Source organism: Pelecanus crispus, chromosome 2 (genome assembly GCF_030463565.1).
Source record: "Pelecanus crispus isolate bPelCri1 chromosome 2, bPelCri1.pri, whole genome shotgun sequence".
NCBI lineage: Eukaryota > Metazoa > Chordata > Aves > Pelecaniformes > Pelecanidae > Pelecanus > Pelecanus crispus.
This window is the reverse complement of record NC_134644.1, coordinates 117,781,840-117,806,643: the sequence shown is the minus strand read 5'-3', so window position 1 is coordinate 117,806,643 and position 24,804 is coordinate 117,781,840. Positions and strand designations below refer to the sequence as shown.

Below are 24,804 nucleotides of genomic sequence, written 5' to 3'. Positions count from 1 at the left end.
CAGTTCTGTCTGTTTGAAGTAGCAGATGCTCGTCTCCGGTTGCTTTCAGTCACTTGCGTGGCTCTTGAAAGTACCTCCTTCAAAGTCTGCGATACTTTTTTTTTTTTTTTTTTTAATGTTGGTGTCTGTATTTTTTTAAAAAGAAGTTAACAACTTTGTGATTGAATTGAAAGCCTATGTGACATCTAGCTGTCGGTATGAAAACAACGGTCTGTCTACGTTAAAGGTGACACGGCAGCTTGCCTTCCGTGTCATGAAAGGTTTCTGTATAGCTTTGGTCCTAGACACCTATGCGTACCTTTAGCCTGAGGAGATGCTACATGAAACCTATCTGTCTGCTTTATGCATTTACAGAATTAGGTCTTCATTGGTGGGTTTTCTCTTCTGAGGCATTTTTTTTATCCTCACTGCTTACAGGGTATCATATTTGATTGTTCGCCTTCAGTTTATTGCAGTTTTAATCCAAAGGTGCAATAGCAGAAAGCTTCAAATAAACAAGTTAGCTGGGGAGGAGAGGGTCGGGTTTGTTGTTAAGCACCCCAATTTGACACCCCCCCCCCCCCCCCCCCAAAAAAAAAAAAAATACTAATCTTTATTGAAGGAGTTGCAAGGGGGAAGGGAAGTAGGATTTAACTTGTGTTCCAATAGCCTTTTCAGTTGCTGGTTTTTATTTCAGTCCTGGTTGAAGTACTTGTGAAAATTGCTCACCTGCAGGAAACATGAGGTCACAGTACGTCACAGCGCCCGCAGTCGCTCTCCTTCTGTTCCTGCTGTGGATCCAGTCATCAACAGGCTGCAATAAGGCGCTCTGTGCTAGCGATGTCAGTAAATGCCTGATACAGGTACGAGTCGTGTTTCCTTTATTTGCTTTCGAGCGTTTAAGAAACAGTTCTGCATCTGTGTCATGAAAAGATCCAGGATAAAAATAACTGGTATTTTATGTTAAATAGTGGAGTTTTTAAAGAAGTTAATTGTGGTCTCCTGCACATGTAAACACAGATTAACAATCGTTTTATAGACAAGTGCATATGTGTATAGGCGTGTTTCTTTTTTTAACGGAAGCGTTTTCAAGTCAAGGATTATGATTGCTGAGTTATTGTTAGAAGCCACTACCAGTCACACTGTTAGTTTTCAGTCTCTTTCTTCTTTATTAGTGATATTATGAACAAGCAGCAATTTAAAACAGACATTTTGTTAGAAAGGTTTCTGTGGGCAACAACTGTTTTTTTTAAGGTACCTGCAATAGCAGCAGTTCAAATGTGCTTACAGTGTTCCCATATCTGCCTGAGATGTTCCTCTTATCCGTCCCCCTTAACTTGCAATCTGTCCACTTTCTTAACTCGCCCAGCCCAGGCAGAGGGTCAGTGGTTGATGCCTGATGCTCTCCGTAGCATCAGGTTTGTACAGTGGATGAAAAGATGCCTAAAAACTCACATGAGAGAACTAACACGAGCAGGGACCTAACTTGTCTTAGAGTCCTGAGGTGCATTTGGAAAAGCTTTTTGATCAGGAGGGACCTATGGCTACTAATGGTAATGAGCAAGCTCTGAAAGCATGCAGGTCTACCTTAAAAAAAACAACAAAATCAAACGAACCCAGAAAAAAACAAACAAAACACAAGTTGAATTTGTAGGCAGTGGATGTTAAACTCAAATCCAGCTGCTGCTTTTGACTCACTGTGTGTAATGTCCATAGAGTGAAAGAAACAGACTGAGACCAGGTTGCTCTTATAGCAGGAGTTGAGAGGCATGGAGTGCAGCAGAACGAACGTGCCTTTTGTAGCAGAATTGCAAGCAGTTCTGGTATCTACCAAGTCTTTATTTACTGATGGTGTGTTGAGCATGCTTTTTGACTCCATACTGGAAAAAAAGGAGCCATCATGTGGTAAGAATAGACTAGACTAGACTATTTCAGTCGGAAGGGACCTACACCGATCACCTGGTCCAACTCCCTGACCGCTTCAGGGCTGACCAAAAGTTAAAGCATGTTGTTAAGGGCATTGTCCAAATGCCTCTTAAACACCAACAGGCTTGGGGCATCAACCACCTCTCTAGGAAGCCTGTTCCACTGTTTGACCACCCTCTCGGTACAGAAATGCTTCCCAATGTCCAGTCTGAACCTGCCCTGGTGCAGCTTTGAACCATTCCCACGTGTCCTACCACTGGATACCAGGGAGAAGAGCTCAGCACCTCCCTCTCCATGTCCCCTCCCCAGGAAGCTGTAGAGAGCAATGAGGTCGCCCCTCAGCCTCCTTTTCTCCAAACTAGACAAGCCCAAAGTCCTCAGCTGCTCCTCATAGGACATGCCTTCCAGTCCCTTCACCAGCTTTGTTGCCTTCCTTTGGACGCATTCAGGGACCTTCACACCCTTCTTAAATGTGGGGTCAGTTGCAGCTTCTTTAAAGGAACCGTTTCTTACTGCCTCTTTGTAGATTGGAAATGCAAAAGCAGAGAGCGCAAGTAACGTACACCGGTAATGTGCTAGTATGTTTGCTATAAATGTATGATCACAGTCTGAAAAGTGATGCAGAAGTGGCATGAAGCATTTCCATGTTTACTTCATTCCATTGACTTCCATATAAAATTTGTCTGGTTTACAAATAAAAATGCTTGCCGGATTCGTGAATCCATCCTGTGGAATGAAGACTGACTGTAGGCTGAACTGTGTTCTTTCTGGCTTCTGCACTGCCATTGCTTTAAAAAAAAAACCAAAAAACTTGCTTCTAACTCAGCCGTGGTCTGTAGAATTGTTAAATATGGGAGCAAGCAAGAGGCTTTTGACTTTTACATTTTCAAAGACAATGTCAGTGTTTTTGCTGGTATGCTGGGCATTGTGTACTGTGACAAACTGATGCACTTACAAGTTCCTTCTCTTGCATTTTTTTGTGTCGCCACCAGGCTTGAAGCCTTTAAAACATAAGATGCCAGTTGTGGCACTGGATGTACGAGGCACTTAAATAGCAAGCACAGTGGTATAGATATGTTGATACATATTCAGGAGAAAGTGGTTGGTCCAGGTGAATGGGGATGAAGGGAAACACAGGGAAGATTTATTGTCTCCTTTTCGTCTGCCGCTAAGGGAGTCCACCATCCATAAAAGTACAGACATCTCCTTCGCACTTAACCTTTTATCAGAGTCAAGCTTGAGACACCCAGCATTTAAAGTTTATTTTTACGAGCTAGTCTGAACAGAGCACTTCCCAGGAAAAGTGGAGCTAATGCTACTGGCGTCCTTCCTCAGCTGGGAATAAGGCGGCTGAGGTTCAGTGCTGCGTGGAGGTGGCTCACATGACTGTGCTTTACTTGGATTCTGTTGGCATCTCTGTAGCGACACAGCCCTGTGCATGCAAAGAGACCCCTGTGCTGCTTCGCTTGTTGTAGGTGTGTTCTCTCTTTACTTTGTACAGGTGATGTGAAATGCCTTTTTAAAGCATTTCCCTGAAATCGAAATCGTATGTAATTCTCCGGGACCCTAAAGTAACCCAGGCCACGTGAATTGTGTACAATTACGGGGGAATACCGCTGTTCATTTTCACCGTCTGGCTGCTCTCTTCCTGCAAACAGGCCTGACATACCAGTCAGTATTCATTCTTTATAGAAGAACAGATCAGGTCAGACTAGTCTGATTGTGGATATGAAGACTCCTAAAGCTTTGACTTAAAGCAATTGTCATCTTTCTTCTTGGCTTTTTTTTTTTGCCCCCCTTAAATCTTCAGTGCTGTTGTGGTAGAAGCGCTGCACTGCTATGTGAAGTGCGTGTTATTTCTTGGGTAGGTATACAAGTAGAGTATATACATGTATTTTTCTGTTACCCCTCTAAACTCTTTCTTCTGGACAAATCTGAACTTAAAAATAAACTGCCATGTTGAGTGAATTTACTTGACTATCGCATGACATTTTTCCCTAACCTATTTTTATAACTGTTCTAGTTTGGCAAAATCTGTGGCTTGAAACCAAGATAATGTCACTCAGAGACAACTGGGGGAGCAAACAGAATGTGAATGTTTGTCATCTGCATCTGTGTGCAGAAAGCGAGACTGCCTTAGAGACATAATGAGACAAAAGATCTGCTCTCTCAAAAAGCATACAGTTGACATAAATATTTTTGCCAGCATGGCTAGAAGTCAGTACAGTCATTACTGCCACTCCTTTGGAGCTGCTCTGCTTAAGGGTGGTCCCTACAAATATTTATTTTGTTAGCTCCAGAACAGAGCATGAGATCAACAACTCGCATGCATTCAGCTTGCTTTTTACATCTTGAGGCTCTAGCTTCATTGGTGCTCTTGTAGTCTAGTTCTTATTTTTCTGTAAGCAAAGACCTATGAGAAGATAGCTTCAGGCGTCTCTCCACGTAAGCTTAGCCTTTGCACAAAAACTTTGTGGCTTCCTGTAGTTATTGAAGGAGTTGTGTATAAGACTTAGGAGTATAGGCAGAGTGGGACCACAAAATTAGTTCCCTTGAAGGCCTTGGGTGTAGTGCCTTCCCGTGTCTCTGGGATTGGGGCATTGAAGTCCGTAACTGACTGTTACCTTGCTTTTCAGGTAGGCCACCGAGCCCTGGTTGCACACGATGTGCATGTTGCAGTATTTATTCTAGCACATCTGTTGTTGACTTGGATGCATGGGTTGTTTTGATGTTTCCATGTGTGGAGGAGATGAGAAGGCCAGTTACGCTCGCTGGGCGGAGTGGAGGCATATATTGTGTCCTTGCAACATGGAGGAAATCCTTGAAGGCAGAAACCTCTAGGATGGGACGTTCCCACAGTTGTTCATAGCAAAAAGGTTTGAGGCGAGTCCCAGGCTGGCTTTTGCGGTGCAGGGCTACCTGCAGTAGTCAGGCTTGGATGGAGCATCTGTGTTGTGCTGGAAGCCGAGCTTTACCGTCTCATCTGCAACAGCTCTTTAAACTACTGCTGTATGTAGGAAACAAACGGTGTTGTAGCTCAGGCATGGATTTCAGATCTTTCTAAAGTGGAGTTGTTTTCTGGAGAATACAGGGTTTTCTCTCCCGAGCACTGCATGCCTGCAGTCACCTTGGCTGGTGCGGTATCGTTGCGATTAAAATCTCTCTTCATCTTTGTCTTCACCTCCTGTTAATCTTGTGTACAAACTTGTTAACTTGAAAGGACTGCCAAGGCTTTTTAGCCCTGTGGTATGAAATAAACACCACTCCTTAACTTCAGGGCTTAGGCATCTAAAACTTACTTCTAGTGTGTATGTTGTTGCTGTAGTATGTAACACAGTTGGGTTAACAAAACAGTTCTGGCTGGTTTGCTTCCAGCAGATTTTCTGTTATTAAGCTGTTTTAGGAAAAAAAACATGAGCTCTTTTTCTTTCACTCCCCCTTCCAGTTTGCAAAGATGTTGCCAATGCCTTCAGGTCCTGTTTCTCACTGCACCAAGAAAATAGTCTCTGTCATTTGAAGAAAGCTTTGAAAAAATGCAGATGTTAAATACCTTGTAAAAATCTTTATTTGCTCTCTGGAGCAGAAGTATCTTTATTTTACAAACATGCCTGCTTCCTATTTAATGCTGTATTTTTAGACTGAGAGGCTTATTTCTTGCCTAGCAAAATACATTCTCCGATGCACCTTCAGTAGTTCAGCTTGGGAAGTTGCCAAGTTGACTTATGAGTAATATTTTCTTCCACTGACGCCTCACCACCCCCAGCGATCAACAAGGAACGTTTCTCATTCTGCCTCGCTTCACCCACGTCTCATGTAAGCATTCTTTTAAAAAGATGTATCCTGTACAAGTATCCAGTGTGGATGAGTCAGGCAGAAGGACTCAAGAGTGGTTACGGAAACCATGTACGTGCAAACACATGTATGGAAAAACATACAGTTATTGCCCTGAAGAGACAGCTGAACTCTGAGAAGGGGGGAGCTGGAGAACTGTGTAGAAGACTAATTAGGTTGCTCTTTCTTCCCTCCTCCCCCTCCCAAGTTTTGTTGGTTTTTTTTTTTTTAAAAAAAAAGGTAAAAAATAAAAATAGAAAATAAAATTAAAAAATTACACTGCTCATAAGCTCTTCCTACAAAAATAAAGTTATAAAAATACTGGTAGGTATAGTGATGATATCCCAAGCTAGTGCTTACACATATCGAAACTAAGCAGATTTTTTTTTTATTATGTTGCAAATGTATAGTTTAAGATTACATTTAATTCAGTGAGAATACTCTTCTTAGACTCACACAGTGCAATCTCTAAAACTGAAACAACTTAGATTTAGTGAATTTTCTGGCTTTGATTCATACATTACATTTAATAGTTTACAGAGAATCACCGCCTCCCACATACTGGCTGGTTGGTGTTGCAATATCTTTAATAAGTATAAAGTTGTTCGCCCAGTTTTACTGTTGAAGAACAAATATGTTGGCTATTTTTAATGCTAATATGTGTTATTATTATTATTATTCTCTGGCCAAGGTAACAGTATTTTACTCATGTTTTTTTTTAAAGTTGTTTTATTCAGGCTTTTTATTCTCAAGGCTGACACAATCTGTTTATCAAACGGTAGGATAAATACTTTAGAAATGTGTCATTCATTCACATAAGTCATCTTTCTAAGTTTGTGGTGTCTCATGGAAAAAAATGTATGTTTTATTAATGAGCCTGTTTTTCATCTTTCACTTGGAAACAGCATAGTAATAGGTAACATTAATAAACTTTGAGGATGAAAAAGTAAAAAATCTTGGTAGTTTTCCACTCTGTAAGTAAAAATTCAAGACTTACTAAGGCTGCATATTGCAAAAATGTGTGTGGAGCAGGAGTTCACACTCAATCACTCAGCAGGGCAAACAGTTCACGTTAGACTGTGCAGGCGACAGCATTTCTTAGCATTACGTAGAACATGCAGGAGGAGTTCGTGAATTTTGTTTCTTTGCTGGCTTCAAGAAGATTTGTGGTCTGGGATGAAGTGAATGGAAGAATAACAGATGAAGGAGTTGATACTGCATTAATACATTGTAGCATGTCCACAGCAGGTCCGGGCAGTTCAGTTTTTGTTCAGAACTGGGAGCCCTGCAGCTTTATTCGCTGTATTTTTAAGCCCTGTCCCCGGCTGGACCTTGCGCAGGCCTGGCCCTCTCGAAGAGCACTTTTTTTCTGTGGGCCTGCATGAGTTGGTGCGAGAGAGGGGCGATCCCTGCGCAGCTCAGCGGGCTGCGGACGTTTGCAGTTGCCAGTGTTGGAGAATAAAGAGAGGACGGGGGTCGTACACCATCGGGTGCATCTCTGCGCCTTGCCTTGCCTTGCAAATGCACTCCTGGTGTTTGGTGTAAAAATGCCTCCTTTCTTCCCTACCTGATGCTTCTTAACAATTGCAGGCAAAGAATTACTTAAAAAGTGGAGTTTTGGCCCCTCGGCTTTTTCCCAAGGCGCTACAGAAAGACAGCGTAGGTGATGCTTGTGTCTGCCTGTAAGGACTGGTGTTCCTGACCCAGCTGTGGTTACCTAGGGTAGAGCCTCGAGTGGTGACTCCAGGTTAGGAGAATTTCACGCCAAACCATCTTCCTGCCCTTCCCTCCTGTCCGCGTGCGTCTCCCGACCATGCTGCGGGGTGTCCCTCCCCTGCCTCTGGAGAACGGGATCAAGGAGCGGGGGTGGACGTCATCTCCTCCCTGGGCCGGTGCGTAGCAGAGATTTGCCAATGGCTCTTCCAGTAAAGCTGGGGGTGGGAAGGATCCCGTGGTCAGTGTTTCCAGTAACGGGATTTTATTTTCTCACCCGTTGCGCGTAATGTGATAGTTAGACAGACGTCATCAAAACCAAATTCTTAGACGGGACAACCAAATGTGACTTCCTGACTGCCCACGTTTTGCACTACGGCATAATTCAAGCCCGTATATTATCATCATGTAGCCACAGTCTTTCGGCTGAACTGGAATTACTAGCGCAGATTTGAGCTAGAGGGAAGGGGAGCGCCTCTTTTTTAGATTTCCTTCATCTGTGCAGGCTATTTCCATGCTTTGAGGTCCACAAATGTAGTGTCTTCAGGAGGACTGCTAAACCAGTGCCTTCAGGTTTAGGTAACATGAAGAGAAAGGTTTGTCTTCTTGCTTCCGTGCCGTTTCCGTTTTTCTAGCTTAATAACAGTTAAAGAAAAATGTGCGTGCATACCATTTCACTTTCTAGAGGCTCCAGAAGCGTTGGAAGTATCCCAAGGTGTCGACTGGGGGGGGCGGGGCAGGGAGAGAAGGGAGAGAGTTTTTTTCATAATAGCAAAAATGAATCAGCTGGGCCTGGGGAAAAAAAATAATCTCGTCACTAATATTGCAAACGGAGAGCAATGTGTAACAAGCATTCAGGGATGCACAAAATCCTGTGGTCAGATGGCTTAACCAAATAAGTTCCTTTTAGAATCCATGAATAGGTGTGATGGTAGACGTCGTGAGTGTGCGCATGCTGCTTATAGTAACTTCCTTTTTTAACTAAATTATAATGTATGTGCACTATTTATATATAAAGACACATCCTTCTTTGAATTTCCTGTTGTGATGGGAAAAACATTCAAAGAACTTGTAGATTCAGGCGTACACAGAAGTGCAGACACCTTTCCCCTGAATGGGATTTTTTTTTTCCTCTTTTAAATGCTGACCTCAGATTTGTCTTTAGAATTTCATCTTTTAAAAAAAAAGTTTGCAAAAGATCCTTTTGTAAACTCAGATCAGTTCTTTGGCTGGAACTATTTTACCGTTTAATCACTGTATTAGTGTACTAAGCTTTTTTAATGCCGTAATTTGAGTTGCAGCTTGAGGAAGAAATGCTGTGCCGTGTTAGCATTTTAACATCTGGGGTTGCTGTGGTGTAATGAGTTTCTGTTGTTTTCAGGAGCTGTGTCAGTGCCGCCCTGGGGAAGGGAACTGTTCCTGCTGTAAGGAGTGCATGCTCTGCCTGGGCACACTTTGGGATGAGTGCTGTGACTGTGTTGGTAAGTTTGCATTTTTTTGGGATTTTCTTATTTTAAAATTACTTCCTCCTGCCACATGCTGAGCTCACAGTCTTACAATAGAAGTAAAACATCGGGACAGAATCTGTGCTTTAAACATATTGCAGCTCATTCTGTGGGTACTGAATAAATGACTGTGGGGAACCAAACATTTGAAGGCTATATATGCTCTATGGAGCGGGGGTGGCGGTAGTCCAGCTTTTTCTTGGTTAATGTCATTGTAACTGACTCTTAATTTTGTCTCTAAAACGTAAACTCCTCTTTGAATTGTTGTCTTGAGGAAACTACGCAGCACCTGCTTCATGGGGTTGGGTGCTGTATGGTGGTTTCTAACTGTAAAGTGGATTGACAGATACGGTGCAGGGACAATTTTAGGTTTGAGTTCCCTTGTGAATCCTTGGGATTAGTAGTAAATGTGCATGGCCCAACGTTCTCATTGTTCTTTTATTTGCAAAAAGAGCTCTTTATGGAGGACAAGGAAGAGGCATACAAGTTCTTACTGTAGGATTAGATGACAGTCTTAACAAGAACAGCATTACTACTATCGGGTAGTGTTCAGACTTTCCAGATCTCTGCAAGTGAATGCTGCCCCTGCTTAAGGAGGATAGATTCTAGTTCTGTCTGTTGTTTTAAATGTATTGAAAGCTTCATCCTCCTGTGGTTGCTGTAAGTCTCCCTCTGCTGCCATTCAAAATCCACCTGGCTTCCATGAAAGGGATGCATCTTGAGTTGTACCCGCTCTCAGCTTCTCTGGCTGGCTGGGTCTTCTCTGAATTCATGAAGACGATTAGCTTCAAAATGCTCCTTTTCACTGCAGTCCATTGCCTCTCCTGTTGCATCATGATGTGAATATGCTTTCTGACATCCTGCTTTTTGCTTGGTTCTGGCTAGCTTACCTTTGCTTTACTGTCTTTCAGTAAGCAGTGGAGTGGCATGGTCCTGCACATGTGTGATTCTTCCCAATGCAATAAAGTATTTTCAGCCCCTGCACCTGTGGAGAATATAAATTTAGAAATAGACCTTAGAGGTTTTTTTTCCTATTTGATCTGAAGTCTTTTAGTGGGCTCCTTGAAAAGTGAAATATATCTATCCTTTTTTCCCCATCCGCTTTGCCCTTCCAATGTCGTCTTGATTTTTGTAATGTAATACTGAAGTGTGCTGTTGTCATGTTCAGTCATAGTGGTGGAGAATAGGATAGTAGGTTATTTCTGTAGTTCAGAACCGTTATCTGCTGTAGAAAGCAAGGCTTAGTGTGCTGATCTCCTCTAGGGAGAGGAAGAACCTATCTCTTGGGATTGTGAAGAAAAAGAGCTGAGTCCACACGCGGTTTTTTTTCTAAATCTGCAGATTACTCACTGTTCTGCTGCTCTTTCCCATGGTGTTATCTAGGAGAGAAGTTAACAAGGTTTTAGGTTCAGTTTCCCAGTACTGAGTAAACTAAAACATCTCATGGTTCTGCGGGTGCCTCAGTCCTTGTATGTTCTATGGTATGGTCCCATTCTTCTTCTCTTCAGTGTAGGGTCATCCTTGCTGTAGCCTTATTCAAATGAGGAAACAGGAGTGCATGCCATACCCGGCTTCCTGGAGACAGTTCTTTGCTGATACTTGAGCTGATATTTAAGTCTTCTTACAAGCTGATCATGTCTAATGTAAAAGCAGATAGGTTATCATGTCTTTCAGGTAATTTCTGCTCTGAGGTCAGGAATTACCTCCTACCTTCCAGCACTAATTTTACTTCTGCTCAGTTGTTGTCCTGTGTTTTGTGTGGGTCTTCTCTCCCTTCTCGGACAGGGACAAAGGCACTAGAGGGAGAACAACAACAGGTTCCTCTTTCCTCTGTTTTTCTAAGCTTTGTGGGTTAAGCTTTTCTAGTCCCTCATGTTAAAGGGTCTGCTTCCATCATTTCAGTACCCCATTTCTGCATCTTCTCATCCAGATGGATTGGGACTGGGTACAGCTCTGTGGGTTGGCTGAAATCCCCATGTGAGAACTGCGATGCTGGAAAGGAACTTGGATTTTCAGTTACAACGTATAGTAAGAGATGGGTAAGAGGAGGGGACAAAAGAAGGAAAAATATTTAAATTGAAAGGATTACAGTATGGCTTGTTAAAATTGAATACATTTGTGTTTCTTTCAGTTGCAGGAGACCTAGCTCTAGCATAATGGCATAGTTACCTTTTAAATTCTGGTTATCAAATTTTGTCTTAAATCACTGGCTTCCAAAGGAGCAATGTAGACATGTTTGTTCCTTACCAGTTGCTCTTAAGTTAAGCTTTCTTATTTTTGCTTTAACCAAAGCTACTGTATTATAATAACTGTTATAAATTATAATTACTATAATCAAAATACTTCTAAAAATTAGTAAGAGGGAAGGATCTTTGTGGAATGAGCAGTTACCCATTAAACTATGAGCAATGGTTTCTTGGTACCATCTTAAGATAATATTTCCATACTGGATTGATATACACACATACTGTCCACATTCTGCAATAATTTAATAAACAATCTTGATGTTATTTATTTCCTGTGTGTCCTTCTTATCAGTGAAATTTATTTTCTGAATCCAACCTGACAGAGGGGGCCTCTAGAAAGGCTCACTGGTTTCCATTTCGCAGCATTAATAGAATGACATTGTGTACATCTCTTGATGTACCTGTACAAAACTCTTACCTGGTTTGATATCTTCCGAATTAAATTTTAGGTTGGCATCCTTCATTACAATTGTATGGTGAATATCCCAAGCACTTACTAAAAGGTGATAATGCAGTGATAGATATTTTTTATTAAAGCAGTTAGTCCAGGAACGTTTATGAAGAGCAAAACTAGTTGAGAGGAGTAGGAAAATAACTCTTTACAGTACAAAGTTTGCATAAGTGAAATTATGTTTTAGCGTGACCTGATGTTGTTTGGAGGAGAGGGGTTTTTTTTCCCCCTACCTAATACTTGGCTCACCTTTTTTATAGGAGCAGACCATCTTGTGTTGTTCCTATTGTTAAATGCTGGTAATAGTGTGGCCAGCAGGAGCAGGGAGGTGATTGTTCCCCTGTACTCGGCGCTGGTGAGGCCGCACCTGGAATACTGTGTCCAGTTTTGGGCCCCTCACTACAAGAAAGACATTGAGGTGCTGGAGCGTGTCCAGAGAAGGGCAACAAAGCTGGTGAAGGGTCTGGAGCACAGGCCTTATGAGGAGCGGCTGAGGGAACTGGGGTTGTTTAGCCTGGAGAAGAGGAGGCTGAGGGGAGACCTTATCGTTCTCTACAACTACCTGAAAGGAGGTTGTAGTGAGGTGGGTGTTGGTCTCTTCTCCCAAGTAGTTAGCGATAGGACAAGAGGAAATGGGCTCAAGCTGCGCCAGGGGAGATTTAGGTTGGATATTCGGAAAAATTTCTTCACGGAAAGAGTAGTCAAGCATTGGAACAGGCTGCCCAGAGAGATGGTGGAGTCACCATCCCTGGAAGCATTCAAAAAATGGGTAGACGTGGCACTCTGGGACATGGTTTAGTCTAGTCTACCCATGATTGGTTTAGTGTGGACTTGGTAGTGTAGGTTAATGGTTGGACTGGATGATCTTAAAGGTCTTTTCCAACCTAAACGATTCTATGATTCTAATGCTAACCACTTGCTTAGGATTTGCCAGATCTCATGCTAATCATCTTGAGCGAACTTTACTCTGTTTTGTTCGTTATGGAAATCCATCTACTTAGATTGAAAAAGTTGTAGGTTTATATAAGGCTCTAGTTAAACATGATTTCTGAAGCTGGAATCTAATGTATCTGCAGGGCGGGAGATAATTCTCTGGTTTTGTGAGGCAGGTAGACTTTGAACATTTATGTCCCACGTTGCTTTGATACTTTAAGGATTGGTGTGCTCTGCAGCTGTAGCTGTCTAAAACTGTGTCTGTGAAACTACCCAAAACAATATCCAGATGTACGTGAGGAAAATGGATTCGTCTGTGTCTTGCCAGGTGACTTCTAATAGTGTTTTATGGCTTCTGAGTTTAAATACCTATGCAGATACAACTTTTCTTTTTAATCTTGGTTGTTTCAGTGTTCGGGTTAAATCAAGACACCCTTCAGTTTCATTGCTAGTAATAAATGTTAGTGTTTAAATGGTTAATGAAAAACTGGCACCTGCATTGCACCTCCAAAAAAACCCCATTTTGTAGGAAGCAGCAAAGAGAAAAAATTACAAGGTTTCAAAAAAGGTGCCACAAAAGACTTTGAAAATAAGGAAGAGGTAACCTGGAAATAAGCATTTTGCCTGTAGTGACCCCTCCAACTAAGTAGCAAAACAAGGTTCATCTCAGCTGTCTCTAAGCAGATAAAGTAATTCAGACTCTTGCTCCCTCCTGATAGTGATCTTTGCATCTCTGGCAGACGACTAAAAAGATGTAGTGCACTGCAGCAGCGGATGAGATTGAATACTTGAATTGTGATCAAAAGTTTCATGTACCTCAGGACTTGTCAAGATACTATCTTGGTTCAGTTGTAAGCTTTCATTCCAGATTTATGCTAGTGTCGATTATACTGTGCTTTGTCTCTTTTCCCAGGGGAAACACACCTTCCATTGAACTCTTCATATTCTAAACTGTAATGATAGCATGAAAAGGGAAGCAAAGTGCTGTTTAGATGAGGTTTTTCTTTTCACTTGGGTCTCACAAGTCACAGGTGTGTTTTGTGGAAGTCTGCAGAGATCTGAAACCTGCTGTTGCGGAAAGCTCGTCCTGCTGTATTTGGTGGCATTTCTGCTGTTGAGCTCAGAGTGAGATATATATGAAAGGGCTCTGTTCTACTGAGCAAAAAAAGGTGGTTTTAATTTTCTAAGTATTCCTGCCTGTTTCAAGGAGGAGAGTTTAGGGAGTTTCATGTAACTGTTTCATTCCTCTGCAGGTATGTGCAATCCTCGCAATTACAGTGACACCCCTCCAACATCCAAGAGCACTGTTGAGGAATTGCATGAACCCATTCCTTCCCTTTTCCGGGCACTGACAGAAGGGGATACTCAGCTGAACTGGAATATCGTTTCCTTCCCTGTGGCAGAAGAACTGTCGCACCATGAGAACCTCGTTTCCTTTTTAGAAACAGTGAACCAGCCACAGCATCAGAACGTCTCTGTTCCAAGCAACAATGTCCACGCACCTTACTCTAGTGACAAAGGTAATGAGTATAGTGTCTAATTTCCTAGTGTTTCCTCTCGTCTCTTCCAGGAGCCTTCTCGGTGCATCTTCTGTGCTTGTCTGTGCTCGCTTCTTCTTTTCCCATAAAAAAGTCTGAAAAGTTCAGTCTAATTTTGAGCATGACATAACAAAAGGACGTGGAAGATGGTGTTAAAGCGTCTGATGATCTTAGGAGATGCTGAACCACACGAGTTTGTTATCTCTATAATTCCTTCTGTGGCATGAGGCAGTTTCTTCACATTATTTCATGTGCATTGGCACGGTATGTTCTTTGGCTTTGAAGCAGTTAGCTGTAGCTTAGGAGACAGGACAGACCAAAAACTGAATCCAAATTATGTATCAGTGCAGAGGTAGGCAACTGAAACACATAGCTTCAGAGGTTTGAGAAAGCCACATGCCATAAACCATTGTACCTGAAGCAGATGTTTATTTCTTTCGTCTGAGCTGGCATAACTTGAACTCTTTAGAAGGCTGGTTTGTAGGAAATCCAGGATTAATAGTAAACCTGAGTAAGATTAGCAAGATCATTCTTTATGTTGAGGAGGAATATGTGACAGACAATCTTAAAAATAAGCAATTTGGGGGTGGGGGTTCAACTTACAGACTTGTTCCTGTTATATCAAATTTTTTATATTCTCACCTTCAGTTTTAGAGGACAGACCTCAGAATATTGTTTGCTGGGGGTGGGGGAAGATGAGAAGTTTGAGGCAGTGACAACAGTGGCATAAGAAAAATACTCTCTGCTTCTTGGTTTCCGTATTAAACCGGAAATACTTTTCCCTGCAAATCATTACATCAGACTTAAAAGAATCTCATAAACAGTTCATAGTGAAGTTGCTGCTTAACAGGAAAAAAAGAGCATCTGATTTGTTTTATTAGTGTAATTAATGCTTTGCTTCCTTCCCAACACACACTTTAAATATTCATAACCCCATATGTTGCTGTTGTGATGTCTCTTTTATCTTATCAATGGAAGATACCCTAATTGATGGACATGCTGCTTTTCCATACCATTGTGAACCTTTGACCTAGTTATGTTTCTGAGTAGGACTGCTGTTGATTAAATGGGACCGTAATGGCAACTTTTCTAATTTCCTTTGGTTAAGGCATGTTAGAAAAATAAATTAATTCCAGAACTGGGAAACCAGATGGTCAGAAAGCATCTCATTCGTATGTCTTTGACGTTATTAAAACACTTGCTCGCCATTGCGAGAATGATGCAGAAAGCCATGTTAAATGGCAAGCCACAAAAAGCCCTGTGTGCAAACTCTATGGTATTTAAAGATGTAAATTATACTTGGGGAAAAAAAATTAGGTTTGGAACAATCTTGAATATATCCCACTGTACTTGGGTACTGCAGCCCAGATGGCTGTTCCTTGACAGTGCTTTGCTACCATACCAACAGGGTGGGCTAATGATAGTTTTGAATTAAACCTGGAATTTGCATTGCATCTCAAGGGTGTGGAGGGTTTTTGAGTTTAACAACACAGATGAATACATAACACTGCAATTTTTTCTTAGTCTCCTTCATTTAATTTACTAAGAACATAGTAGAGATTAGGTTGAGAGAGCTTTCACTGGAATGATGACAGTCCAAAAACAATAGTTATATTTGGAAATAGTTACCAAATGCCACTGGTTTTCGGACTTTAGTAGACACTTAGAACAGAAATGAATGTCAGAGCTGTTCTTATAATCATTGGCTATGCTTCCTCCATCTTAGTGATCTGGAAAAGAACTGGAAGAGGTAGAAAATGGCTTTCAACATCCTAAACTTTTAAGTATCTAGATATGTAAGCCTGTTGAGGAGTCTGTCATTTCTTGGTCACAATGTAGATAACTTTGCTCTGCTTTTTCAGAAGTCATATTCAAGTTTGCTTATAAAAACACATATGATTCAAGCAATGAGAAGAGGAGAAGGTGGAAAGAAAAGCTGGTTGCTGGCCTTGATCAGCTGATGTTTATTATGGTGGAAGCAAGGACAACTGGGGAAGACAACCAGTTGGGGTGGATGTTGTGTGACCCATGGGGCAGCATTGGTTTTAATACTTTCTTTGATTAATTCATTGGGGATGCAGTAACCAAAAGGTGGAGGGGTAGTAGGTCAAGCGCCAAGGAGCCTAGCGAGCATGAGCACAGAGAGGGAGCCCAGCAAGTTGCTGGAGTCTGATGGCTCCTGCCCTTGCAAAGTTCAGTCGCACATTCGAGTCACTGTGGTTTAACAAGCTAGCATGTGTTAGAAGAACCACTGTAGCAGAGGGTGGGTCTGTGCGTGTGTATGTGTGCATGCTCAGTTGCAGTAAATACAAGCGTAGCCTGCAGTGGAAGAAACTGAAGACCATCTCTTTACCCTTTCCTTCTCCCTAAACGTGCTGCTAGGCTTAAGGACAGATCTTGCAAATGGAGACGTCCTTAGGGTGACTTGCTAAGCAGTTGTCTTCAAAGCCTTGACATTCAGGGATTTGAAAGAATATTCCTGTGAGCAGGAACGCAAATGCTTTCTGTTTTATTTAGAGTGCTGTGCCTCCTCCATTTTGTGGTTCTTCTGTGGCTCCTTGCATGCTTCGCTCCAACACGGTGTGCTGGCAGGAGCCTGTTGCGTTGCCTGCAAAGGGAGAGGGGCTAATGAGAGGTTGATTTTGGTAAGGAGACTAGTGTCTGTGCTGTCTTCTGGGATACGTCCCAAAATTTGGAAAGGCTCTGCCTACAAGTACCCCTTGTCACATCATGTAACGCAGTTCTGATTTTAATTTCAACGCGCATTCATGCAGGGATTGCTGTTAAGCTGGTCCAGGGTGCCAGATTTGCTCGATGCAGTTCTGGGTGAGTGCCAGGAAAAGCAGCACCAGCCACAGGAACCCGCGAGCTTTGTGCCTGAGTGGCGTGAAGCCACCGGCCCCGGGAGGGCCGCTGTAGATCCGGGAGGAGGTGGGGTGCGGTGGGATATAAAGCATTCCTTTCTCGCCCCAGCCTACTGTGAGCCCAGCCGCCAGACCTTGAACTTCCCCGTTATTATCTTAATGAGTGTCTTCCCTTTTGTCCTGTGAATTGACTTTTAACGTTTTAGCTGCCAAAGTATGCGTGCGCTGCTGGAGCTGCTGTAGTTCATATCAGTAGTTTCTGGCATTTGAACCACTACTTCAGAGAGGATTGCAATGATTATTAATCTAGAGCTACATTTATACTTTATTCTTTTTGCTTTACTTTTAGCTGATACCCTCAGAGCTCTGAACTGTGAGTTCAGATGTTTAAATATGCTTAATTGTTTCAGATGATGACAGGATGTTGGCAAGAGAAAGAGGGAAACTAGATAATCTTTTGGCAACTGATGAAACAAAATCTGTGTTGTAGTTAAGGGTTTCTGACTTACACTGCTTGGTGACACAGGGGATGGCATGTGCTCTGCGCTTCTGTTCCCTTCCAGTGCCAGCCAGGTAGAGGAGAGCTAGAAATCCAGTAAAGTGGCATCTACCTCTGTAGGTACTCTAGGAAGATTTTATTTTTATTTAAATGTTTCTTTTTATAAATTCTGATTGGCATAAAATGGTATGGCTGCTGGCTGGACAGTTACCTTTTTAAAGTACTTTCAGAGCTACCTATAAACAGCCCAGCAGACAACAGAACTTACATAGCACCTTTAGCTTCAAAGGTGGCATACGGGGAATTGTCATTAACTGGGAAAGTTTTTCCATCTTGTAGATAGGCATTTTTCCTTAACTTACAAGAACTGAATTGTTTTATCTGCTCTGAGCTGCTAAATTCCTCCATAGTGCACCAATACAGACCTCACTTGCAGCACAGACAGCATCATAGCAAAGCCTGATAGGAATGTGAGTCCATTTCTTCTGGTCATTTTGAATTTAGACTTGATTGTTGTTTCTCCTACACAGCCTTTGTTGAGTATGAATTGGGAGGGTAAAAAGGTGAGAAACTCATGTTCTGGAAAAAAAGAACGCATCCTTCTCCCTCCCCGCACCTGTAGTCTGTAGTCCTTGCTGTGTGAAAATTAGCAAAATGCAAATGAAAGAGCTGTTACTGCTCTAAGTAACATCCTTTTTATCTACACTGAGGGAGCCAAGTGATGACTGTGTAATTAGGTTTGTGAAACAATTTAAATACTCTCCCAGATCCCAGCTGAGCCTGTAGGTATGTATTTTTTTCCCCTGTGTAACTCTGTTTCTGCAGCCTATAAAGATGCATTTAATGCTTGATGTGAGGAACTCTGCTGCTTTCAGTAATTCAGTATCTATACGGGCACACAGACGCTGCTGAGGAGGGGACCAGGAGTGTCCCATGACGAACAAAGTGCTCTCTGGCCAGTCGGACTCATTTAGACCTGGCAAGTGTCTGAGCGAGCGAGACTTCAGAAACAGTTTGGTAGCATATACAATGGAGCGTGTCTTCCAGCTGCTTACAAGAGCTACTGGGAACCAGCCAGGTCTACTGCTGGCTCTGGCCTGCCGTGTACAGTCTGTCCTCTCCCCTTTGCAGCATTTTTGGACTGGTCCGCTAGGACCTAATCCTCTTGGCTTGTGTGCAGGTGTTCTGCACTCTCCAGTCAGTCAAGATGAATGTCCTTGGCTGTTGCTGCCACCTTAATAAGGTTGAGGTCTGGCTTTGGTTCCCATTTTGGTCCTGGGAGAGTGGTTGAGGAGACCAGTCTCTCCAGTTTCACAGGGCCTGACTGCTGTCATCTGGTTCTGCCAGGGTTATGGGCCTGGTGCTGCCCATTTTCCAGCCTCCTTCCCCCTGGAGATAACTTCACTCATGCAAAAGCGCACCTCAGTGTTAGTGCTGAAGAAAGGCTTACATGCTTCCAGCTGGGGCACGATGCACTGCGGGAACATGCCAGGCTGAGTGGGTCCTCACTGGGAGGGAGCCACTCTGGGCATTTCAGTCCTCTGAGGAGATGGTCCTTGAAAAGAGGGCCAAGCAGAAGCTGTCTTTGTAGTGAAGAGCTACATGGTACCTCTGTGTGGGTCAGAACTACCATAGGGACTCTCAGCGGTGCATTAAAAACTGGGTGCTGCTGCTCTGAAAACAAGAGCAACAGCTGGGACTAGCCATCTCCTGCTATGAAGAGGAGTAAAAGGGGAAGGACAGCCTTCAGGTAGACCAAGCCCGGACAGCGAGCCCTGCTGTCGGAGGAATAGCAGAGGCGAGACTGCTGGGAGGGGGTGCCAGTAAGAGCCACCAGCTGCTTTATACATCCTGCTGCTGCAGGAGGACCAGAGCTTGGTTTTCTAGGGATGGTACCGCCCGTTGTGCCCATCTGCTGCCGTACATGTGCTCCGCTCTTTGTGTTACAGCCTGCTTTTCTACAGGCTGGAAAAGGCTGTGCCTGTGTCCTGAGCCACCAACATAGTGTGTATGTTGGTTGGATTCCACTGAGCAGCAGACAGGAACTTCAGGCATAGGTAGTTCAGTGTCACTGATCTTTGCCTCCTAGAAATCACATGCTCTTCTTCCACAAGAGGTTTCTTTCAAGTTTCAGCAGGCGTAAGCTGATGAATTGGGCTTCTGCAGAACTTCTGAACTGGTACTGTCACAGATGAGGCTAACACGAAGGTGAACATAGGTGTTCCCTAACGCAGATGGGACTGGTCATTCTCTGGTGTGAAGACAGACTGCAAATGCTGGGAGCAGCTAACCCACCGCAGAGTGTGCACAACCTTCCTGACAATCTTTGCTGACCTACTGGCTTTCCTTTGCATGTCGCAAGTAGGAGCGCAGTGATCAACATGATAGCAGTGAGCGCTTCTAGCCACCCTTTGGAGAGGACTCTGGTCTCTTTAAAGAGTTGTTCCACTACTATCTAGAGAGAGCCATGAATCGTTTTGCCTTCTCAAGCTGATCCGGAGACTAGGTCAGTCAGGTGGAGATGGCATCTCAAAAGCTGATTTTGCAGCAAGAAATCTTTCTGGATTAGCCAGGATTGCCTGTTTTGGGGCAGAGGCTGTGTGCCTCCAGCTGACACTTTCTAAGACTGACCTTACTTATGGCATTTAAGGTCAAACTTGACAACAAAACTACTAAAAAGGGATCAAAGGAGTGAATTCGGATTAAGCAAGAGGGTATAAAGAGTATGAATACTTCTATGAATACTGTAAGGTTCCTGTGCTTGCACACCAGCACTGAACTGGATGACTGATGGGACACCACTGGTGCTTAGACCTCGTGACGAACACTGCCTGGAGACTCACCTCTACTTTTTCACACACTGCTCTTCCACTGAAAACCTCCTGTTTGAGGTTTGAGGGGGACAGATACCTGGCAATGCCTGGGCTTCCTGAGAATAGAGGCTGTATGCTCCTTCTTTGGACCCAGGCAGTCTTAGTCTTTTGTTGCTGGTGATGAAATGTTGTCAAGTCCTTGTGCGTTCTCTGTAACAAGATGGAGCTGCTGTGTGGCATCTAGGTGGATTATTGCCTACGAGGCTGTGGTAGCTGCATCTCCCTACTGCTTTTCAGCTTTGGCTGAGCACTTCAGGTGTCTACCTAGCTGATCGCTCTTTGCTCGTACTACCATAGCAATGTGCTTCTGTTCTGCTCTTTTCCCCTCTGTGAATAAAGTATCCTTACTGAAGCTGTAGATATGTTGGTTGGTTTTAGGCAGAGGTTTTGTTCTCCCAGAACTCTTCCTCTGGTTGCTGTGCCTCAGGTTTTATTATAAAGGGTCATAGAAATAGAAGTGCCAAGAATGGGACCAGACTTACACCGCGAGAGTGTATTTTGTTGACATTCCCAGCAGTACTTCAGGTACTCCCAAGGTTTCTTGGACAACTGCAGCTTTACTCACATGTTGTGGTTTAACCCCAGCCAGTAACTAAGCACCACGCAGCTGCTTGCTCACTCCCCCTACAGTGGGATGGGAGAGAGAATCGGAAGGCTAAAAGTGTGACGACTCCTGGGTTGAGATAAAGACAGTTTAATAGGTAAAGCAAAAGCCGCGCGTGCAAGCAAAGCAAAAAAAAATAAGGAATTCATTCCCTACTTCCCATCGGCAGGCAGGTGTTCAGCCATCCCCAGGAAAGCAGGGCTCCATCGTGTGTACCAGTTACTTGTGAAGACAAAACGCCATAACTCTGAATGTTCCCCTCCCTTCCTTCTTCTTCCCCCAGCTTTATATGCTGAGCATGACATCATATGGCATGGAATATCCTTTTCCTCAGTTGGGGTCAGCCTGAACAAGGTCATTAATTCTCTCTTGCTTTCAGTGGGCTGGCAGCATGTCCTGTGACCCTCTTGCAGCTGTTTAGTTAGTAGTGTAAAATAGTTTGACAGCGATCAGGGTTCCCTCATACACATTTTGACAAATGATAATTTGTAAAAGGGTAGGCATGGTTTCCAGGTGTCAAGGAGGAGGATGCATTCCACAGAAAAGCTGGCAGGTGCATTGTGCTCTTCTCTGTGTTGTGCTGTTCCTTGCCACATGCCCACAGAGATCATCTATCGTTGGTGCTGGGGAAACTGACTGCGCAGATCTGATGGCCTGTAGGGTGATGGAGACCCTTGCTGGCCTCAACTCATCTTTGGACTTCACCTTAGGAGCCTGCCATGAGATATGCATACTACTGAGGTTGCTAATCTATGGGGCACCAGTGTTGTGAAGGGGAGGTGCTGGTGCACTTCAGCCTTCCAGGACTTACAGATAAGAGACTGAATAAACGCTATGGTTAACAACTACACTGCTCCGAGAGTCCTTTGGTTACCCACCCTTTTCCATATCTCCATTCAAAAAAAACCCCACCGTCTTGATTTACCGTTTACGTTTGGATGACATTTTTCTAATCCACGTTGGAATGTAGGTCAGTATGTTTCTCCTGGATCCACGTGCCATAAGCAGTTAATAGGCTAGAAAGCCCCTTGACATCTCCCGCTCGCAAATCTGTCTGATGTATGCAAGTGAGACATTTATGTTTGCAGACAGCTTTTGGCTGTGCTTTTCCCCAAAGTGTGCCAAGTTACGCTGGGGGTAAATGCGGTGCAATCAAGATCCTTTGGAGGATGAACAAAGTTACGGTGTAATCACGTGGTCAGCACAGAAGAAAGTTGGTAGAATCTGTCAGCTTGGAGAATTGGAAGTAGACTGGGGAGGAATGTTTTTCTTTTATAGTTGTGGTGAATGCCTCAGCTCCAGTTTGAGGTTGCAACACCAAACTTCATGGCATTTCAACTAATTGCATGGATGTTAGCAGAATAAAGTTGATGCTTAGGCGGAAGGGGTTTCTTAATCTTAGTAGCAAAGCTGGTGGTGTTGCTATAAAAAGAAGAAAAAAGTGTGCAGTTTCAAATTGAGGAAAACGGGATTCTCTAGCTCTGTGATTTAATGTAGTTTAAGAATATTGTTGAGTTGGGGGGGAGGAAAAGTTTACACTTATTTAAGTGGGTTTTGGTGTTTTTTAAATAACTTCTCTAAAACTGAACTTTTTAATGATAGCATGTAGTAAGTGCTGGCAACTGTGAAAGCGGTGTCTTGGTGATAAAGATACTACCTTCAGAGGACACATGCTTACTTCTTATTTTGGCGTAGCCCATTCTTACGCTTTAAAAGGTATCCCTTGTAACTGGGACACAAAAACCCCACAACAGAAACATTCTTGCCCATGACTATAGAAATAAATTAATCCAGAGGCAGAACAGACAACAGGGTGAGTTGTAGACACCGAAAACTTGGAGTTGATATATTGCACCTTGGGTCTCTGTCTCTTCTCTCTGCTTTCACTATCACCTCTTTTTTCTTTATGCCTCATAGTCATGATGATTTGCAATCCTACTTCAAAAGCTGCACATTTAATTATTTTTGAACTAACCTTTAAAAATATTTTAAGACATTTTAAACCAAATTTTTTCCCCCTCGGTCTAGAACACATGTGTACTGTGGTGTATTTTGATGACTGCATGTCAATACATCAGTGCAAGATTTCTTGCGAGTCCATGGGAGCATCCAAATACCGATGGTTTCACAACGCCTGCTGTGAGTGTATTGGGCCAGAATGCATCGACTATGGCAGTAAAACTGTAAAATGTATGAACTGCATGTTTTGAAGCAGGAAAATTGTAATATAGTAATACTGAGGCCAAAGTAATCTCTCTCAGTTAAAGAGATGGGGATTGCAAATACTGTGTTTTGGTGGAGTGCCTACTGGCTGCAGTTAAATGTACCTGGTTGAAAAAAGATGTATAAAATCTGAAAACTTTTTTCTTTTTTTTTTTTTGTTTTTAAATCATGTAAACAAGGCTAACTAGTAGAAGTTTCAACACTATGTTTTAAGTTTATTTTTCTTTATTTCTGCTCGAATGGTACAGCCATGCTCATCCTTGCCGTTCTGATTGTTTTCCTTTGATTTGAAAGTATCAACTATACTGGTTTTCAAAATGTAGTACTATATCTTGTAGTTTAGAGTAGGGAAACCTTAAGAATATGGTAATGAGATTCCCATCATCTAAGTTCAACAAATAATTAAATGGCTGCTAGGTTGGAGGGGGGGTGGTTGTTCTTTAGGGGCTGGGTTTTTTTGTTTTAGTTTCTGGTTTTGTTTTATTTTATTTTATTTCCTTCCAGTTTTTGAGCTTAGCCTTCTATTGTGAAAAAGGTATTTGGGGAAAAAGAAAAATGCATGCTTTCTCTTCAAGTTCAATGCATGGGCTGTCATGGATAAAATCCTAACTTCTTAGAAGGACTGCCCAACAAAACACTACACATGGGACACTTTTCTTCCAAGCTTCATTTGCCCTGCTCTCATAAGTACATTGGAGCCTGTGTTGTGTAATTTATATATTAAAAAAAAAAAAAAGTCTTTTCAGTCTTCTCTTAGATACCAAAATAAAGCTGCTAAGTGCAGTTGTATCTCCCTCCTTTTGCACTGTTCTCTAGGGTTGCTTACTCCCTGAATGTTCAGTCCAGTAAAGGAAACATGAAATTTATGATGGATTTAATGACTAAGTGAATAAAGAAGAATGAAATGACATGAACTAGCAAGTGATACAGGGTTGCCAGTTGAGCAGTTGGTAGTAGGCATGTTCCCATTTAGTAGTTTGCTCTGAATATTTATTCCAAAATCTAATTCTTTTTTTTTTCCCCATGAAATGTTGTCACTGAAGAAGGGAAGATGTGTCCGCAAAGGCAAAATGAGGATGTTCTGAGTCTAGAACATTCTGTCCATTTTTCTAAGTAAGAGTTTTAATATGTTGAGTTACATAGCAGTTACTATGACAGTTAGGTCTCCATTGATAATGGTACTAAGTACAAAAATAAGTGTATGAGTAGTTAATGATCAGCTTTTGGTATTTATAATGATGTGGGTTTTAACTCCTTGAATTTTTTTTTAATGCATATATGCATATGCACACACAAAAAAGAATTTGACTATTCATGTTTGTCTCACTAACCTCAGTCTAGAGGGATTAAACTGTTTTCTAGTCGCACCTGTCTATCTGTACCGTGTACAAATGAAAGCAGTCATTTTAAATTTATTTTGTTGAAAAGTTTGCCTGAATGGTTTTTTCATTTTTTTCTCATGATACAGTTCTTTCAATATGATGAAATAATAAAAAAACTACTCTTGTGAAATAACATTACTTTCTTCAGTTTCTTTTTCAGCTACAAAGAAGTACTTGAAAGATTAATGTTTATTGTTTTGAACTAGTGGATAATGGAATACCTTCATACTTTAAACT

The 24,804-nt window shown here is 42.4% G+C and overlaps 1 protein-coding gene across 1 annotated transcript; it reads left to right on the top strand.

Annotated features, from left to right (window-relative positions):
• The first annotated feature begins 719 nt into the window (after positions 1 to 719).
• TWSG1 (twisted gastrulation BMP signaling modulator 1) lies at positions 720 to 23,197 on the top strand. The gene is made up of 4 exons (XM_009492348.2): positions 720 to 842; positions 8,831 to 8,930; positions 13,838 to 14,104; positions 22,991 to 23,197. The coding sequence occupies exons 1-4, from the start codon at positions 720 to 722 to the stop codon at positions 23,170 to 23,172; spliced, it is 672 nt and encodes a 223-aa protein (XP_009490623.1). The 3' UTR covers positions 23,173 to 23,197.
• Positions 23,198 to 24,804: the final 1,607 nt, after the last annotated feature.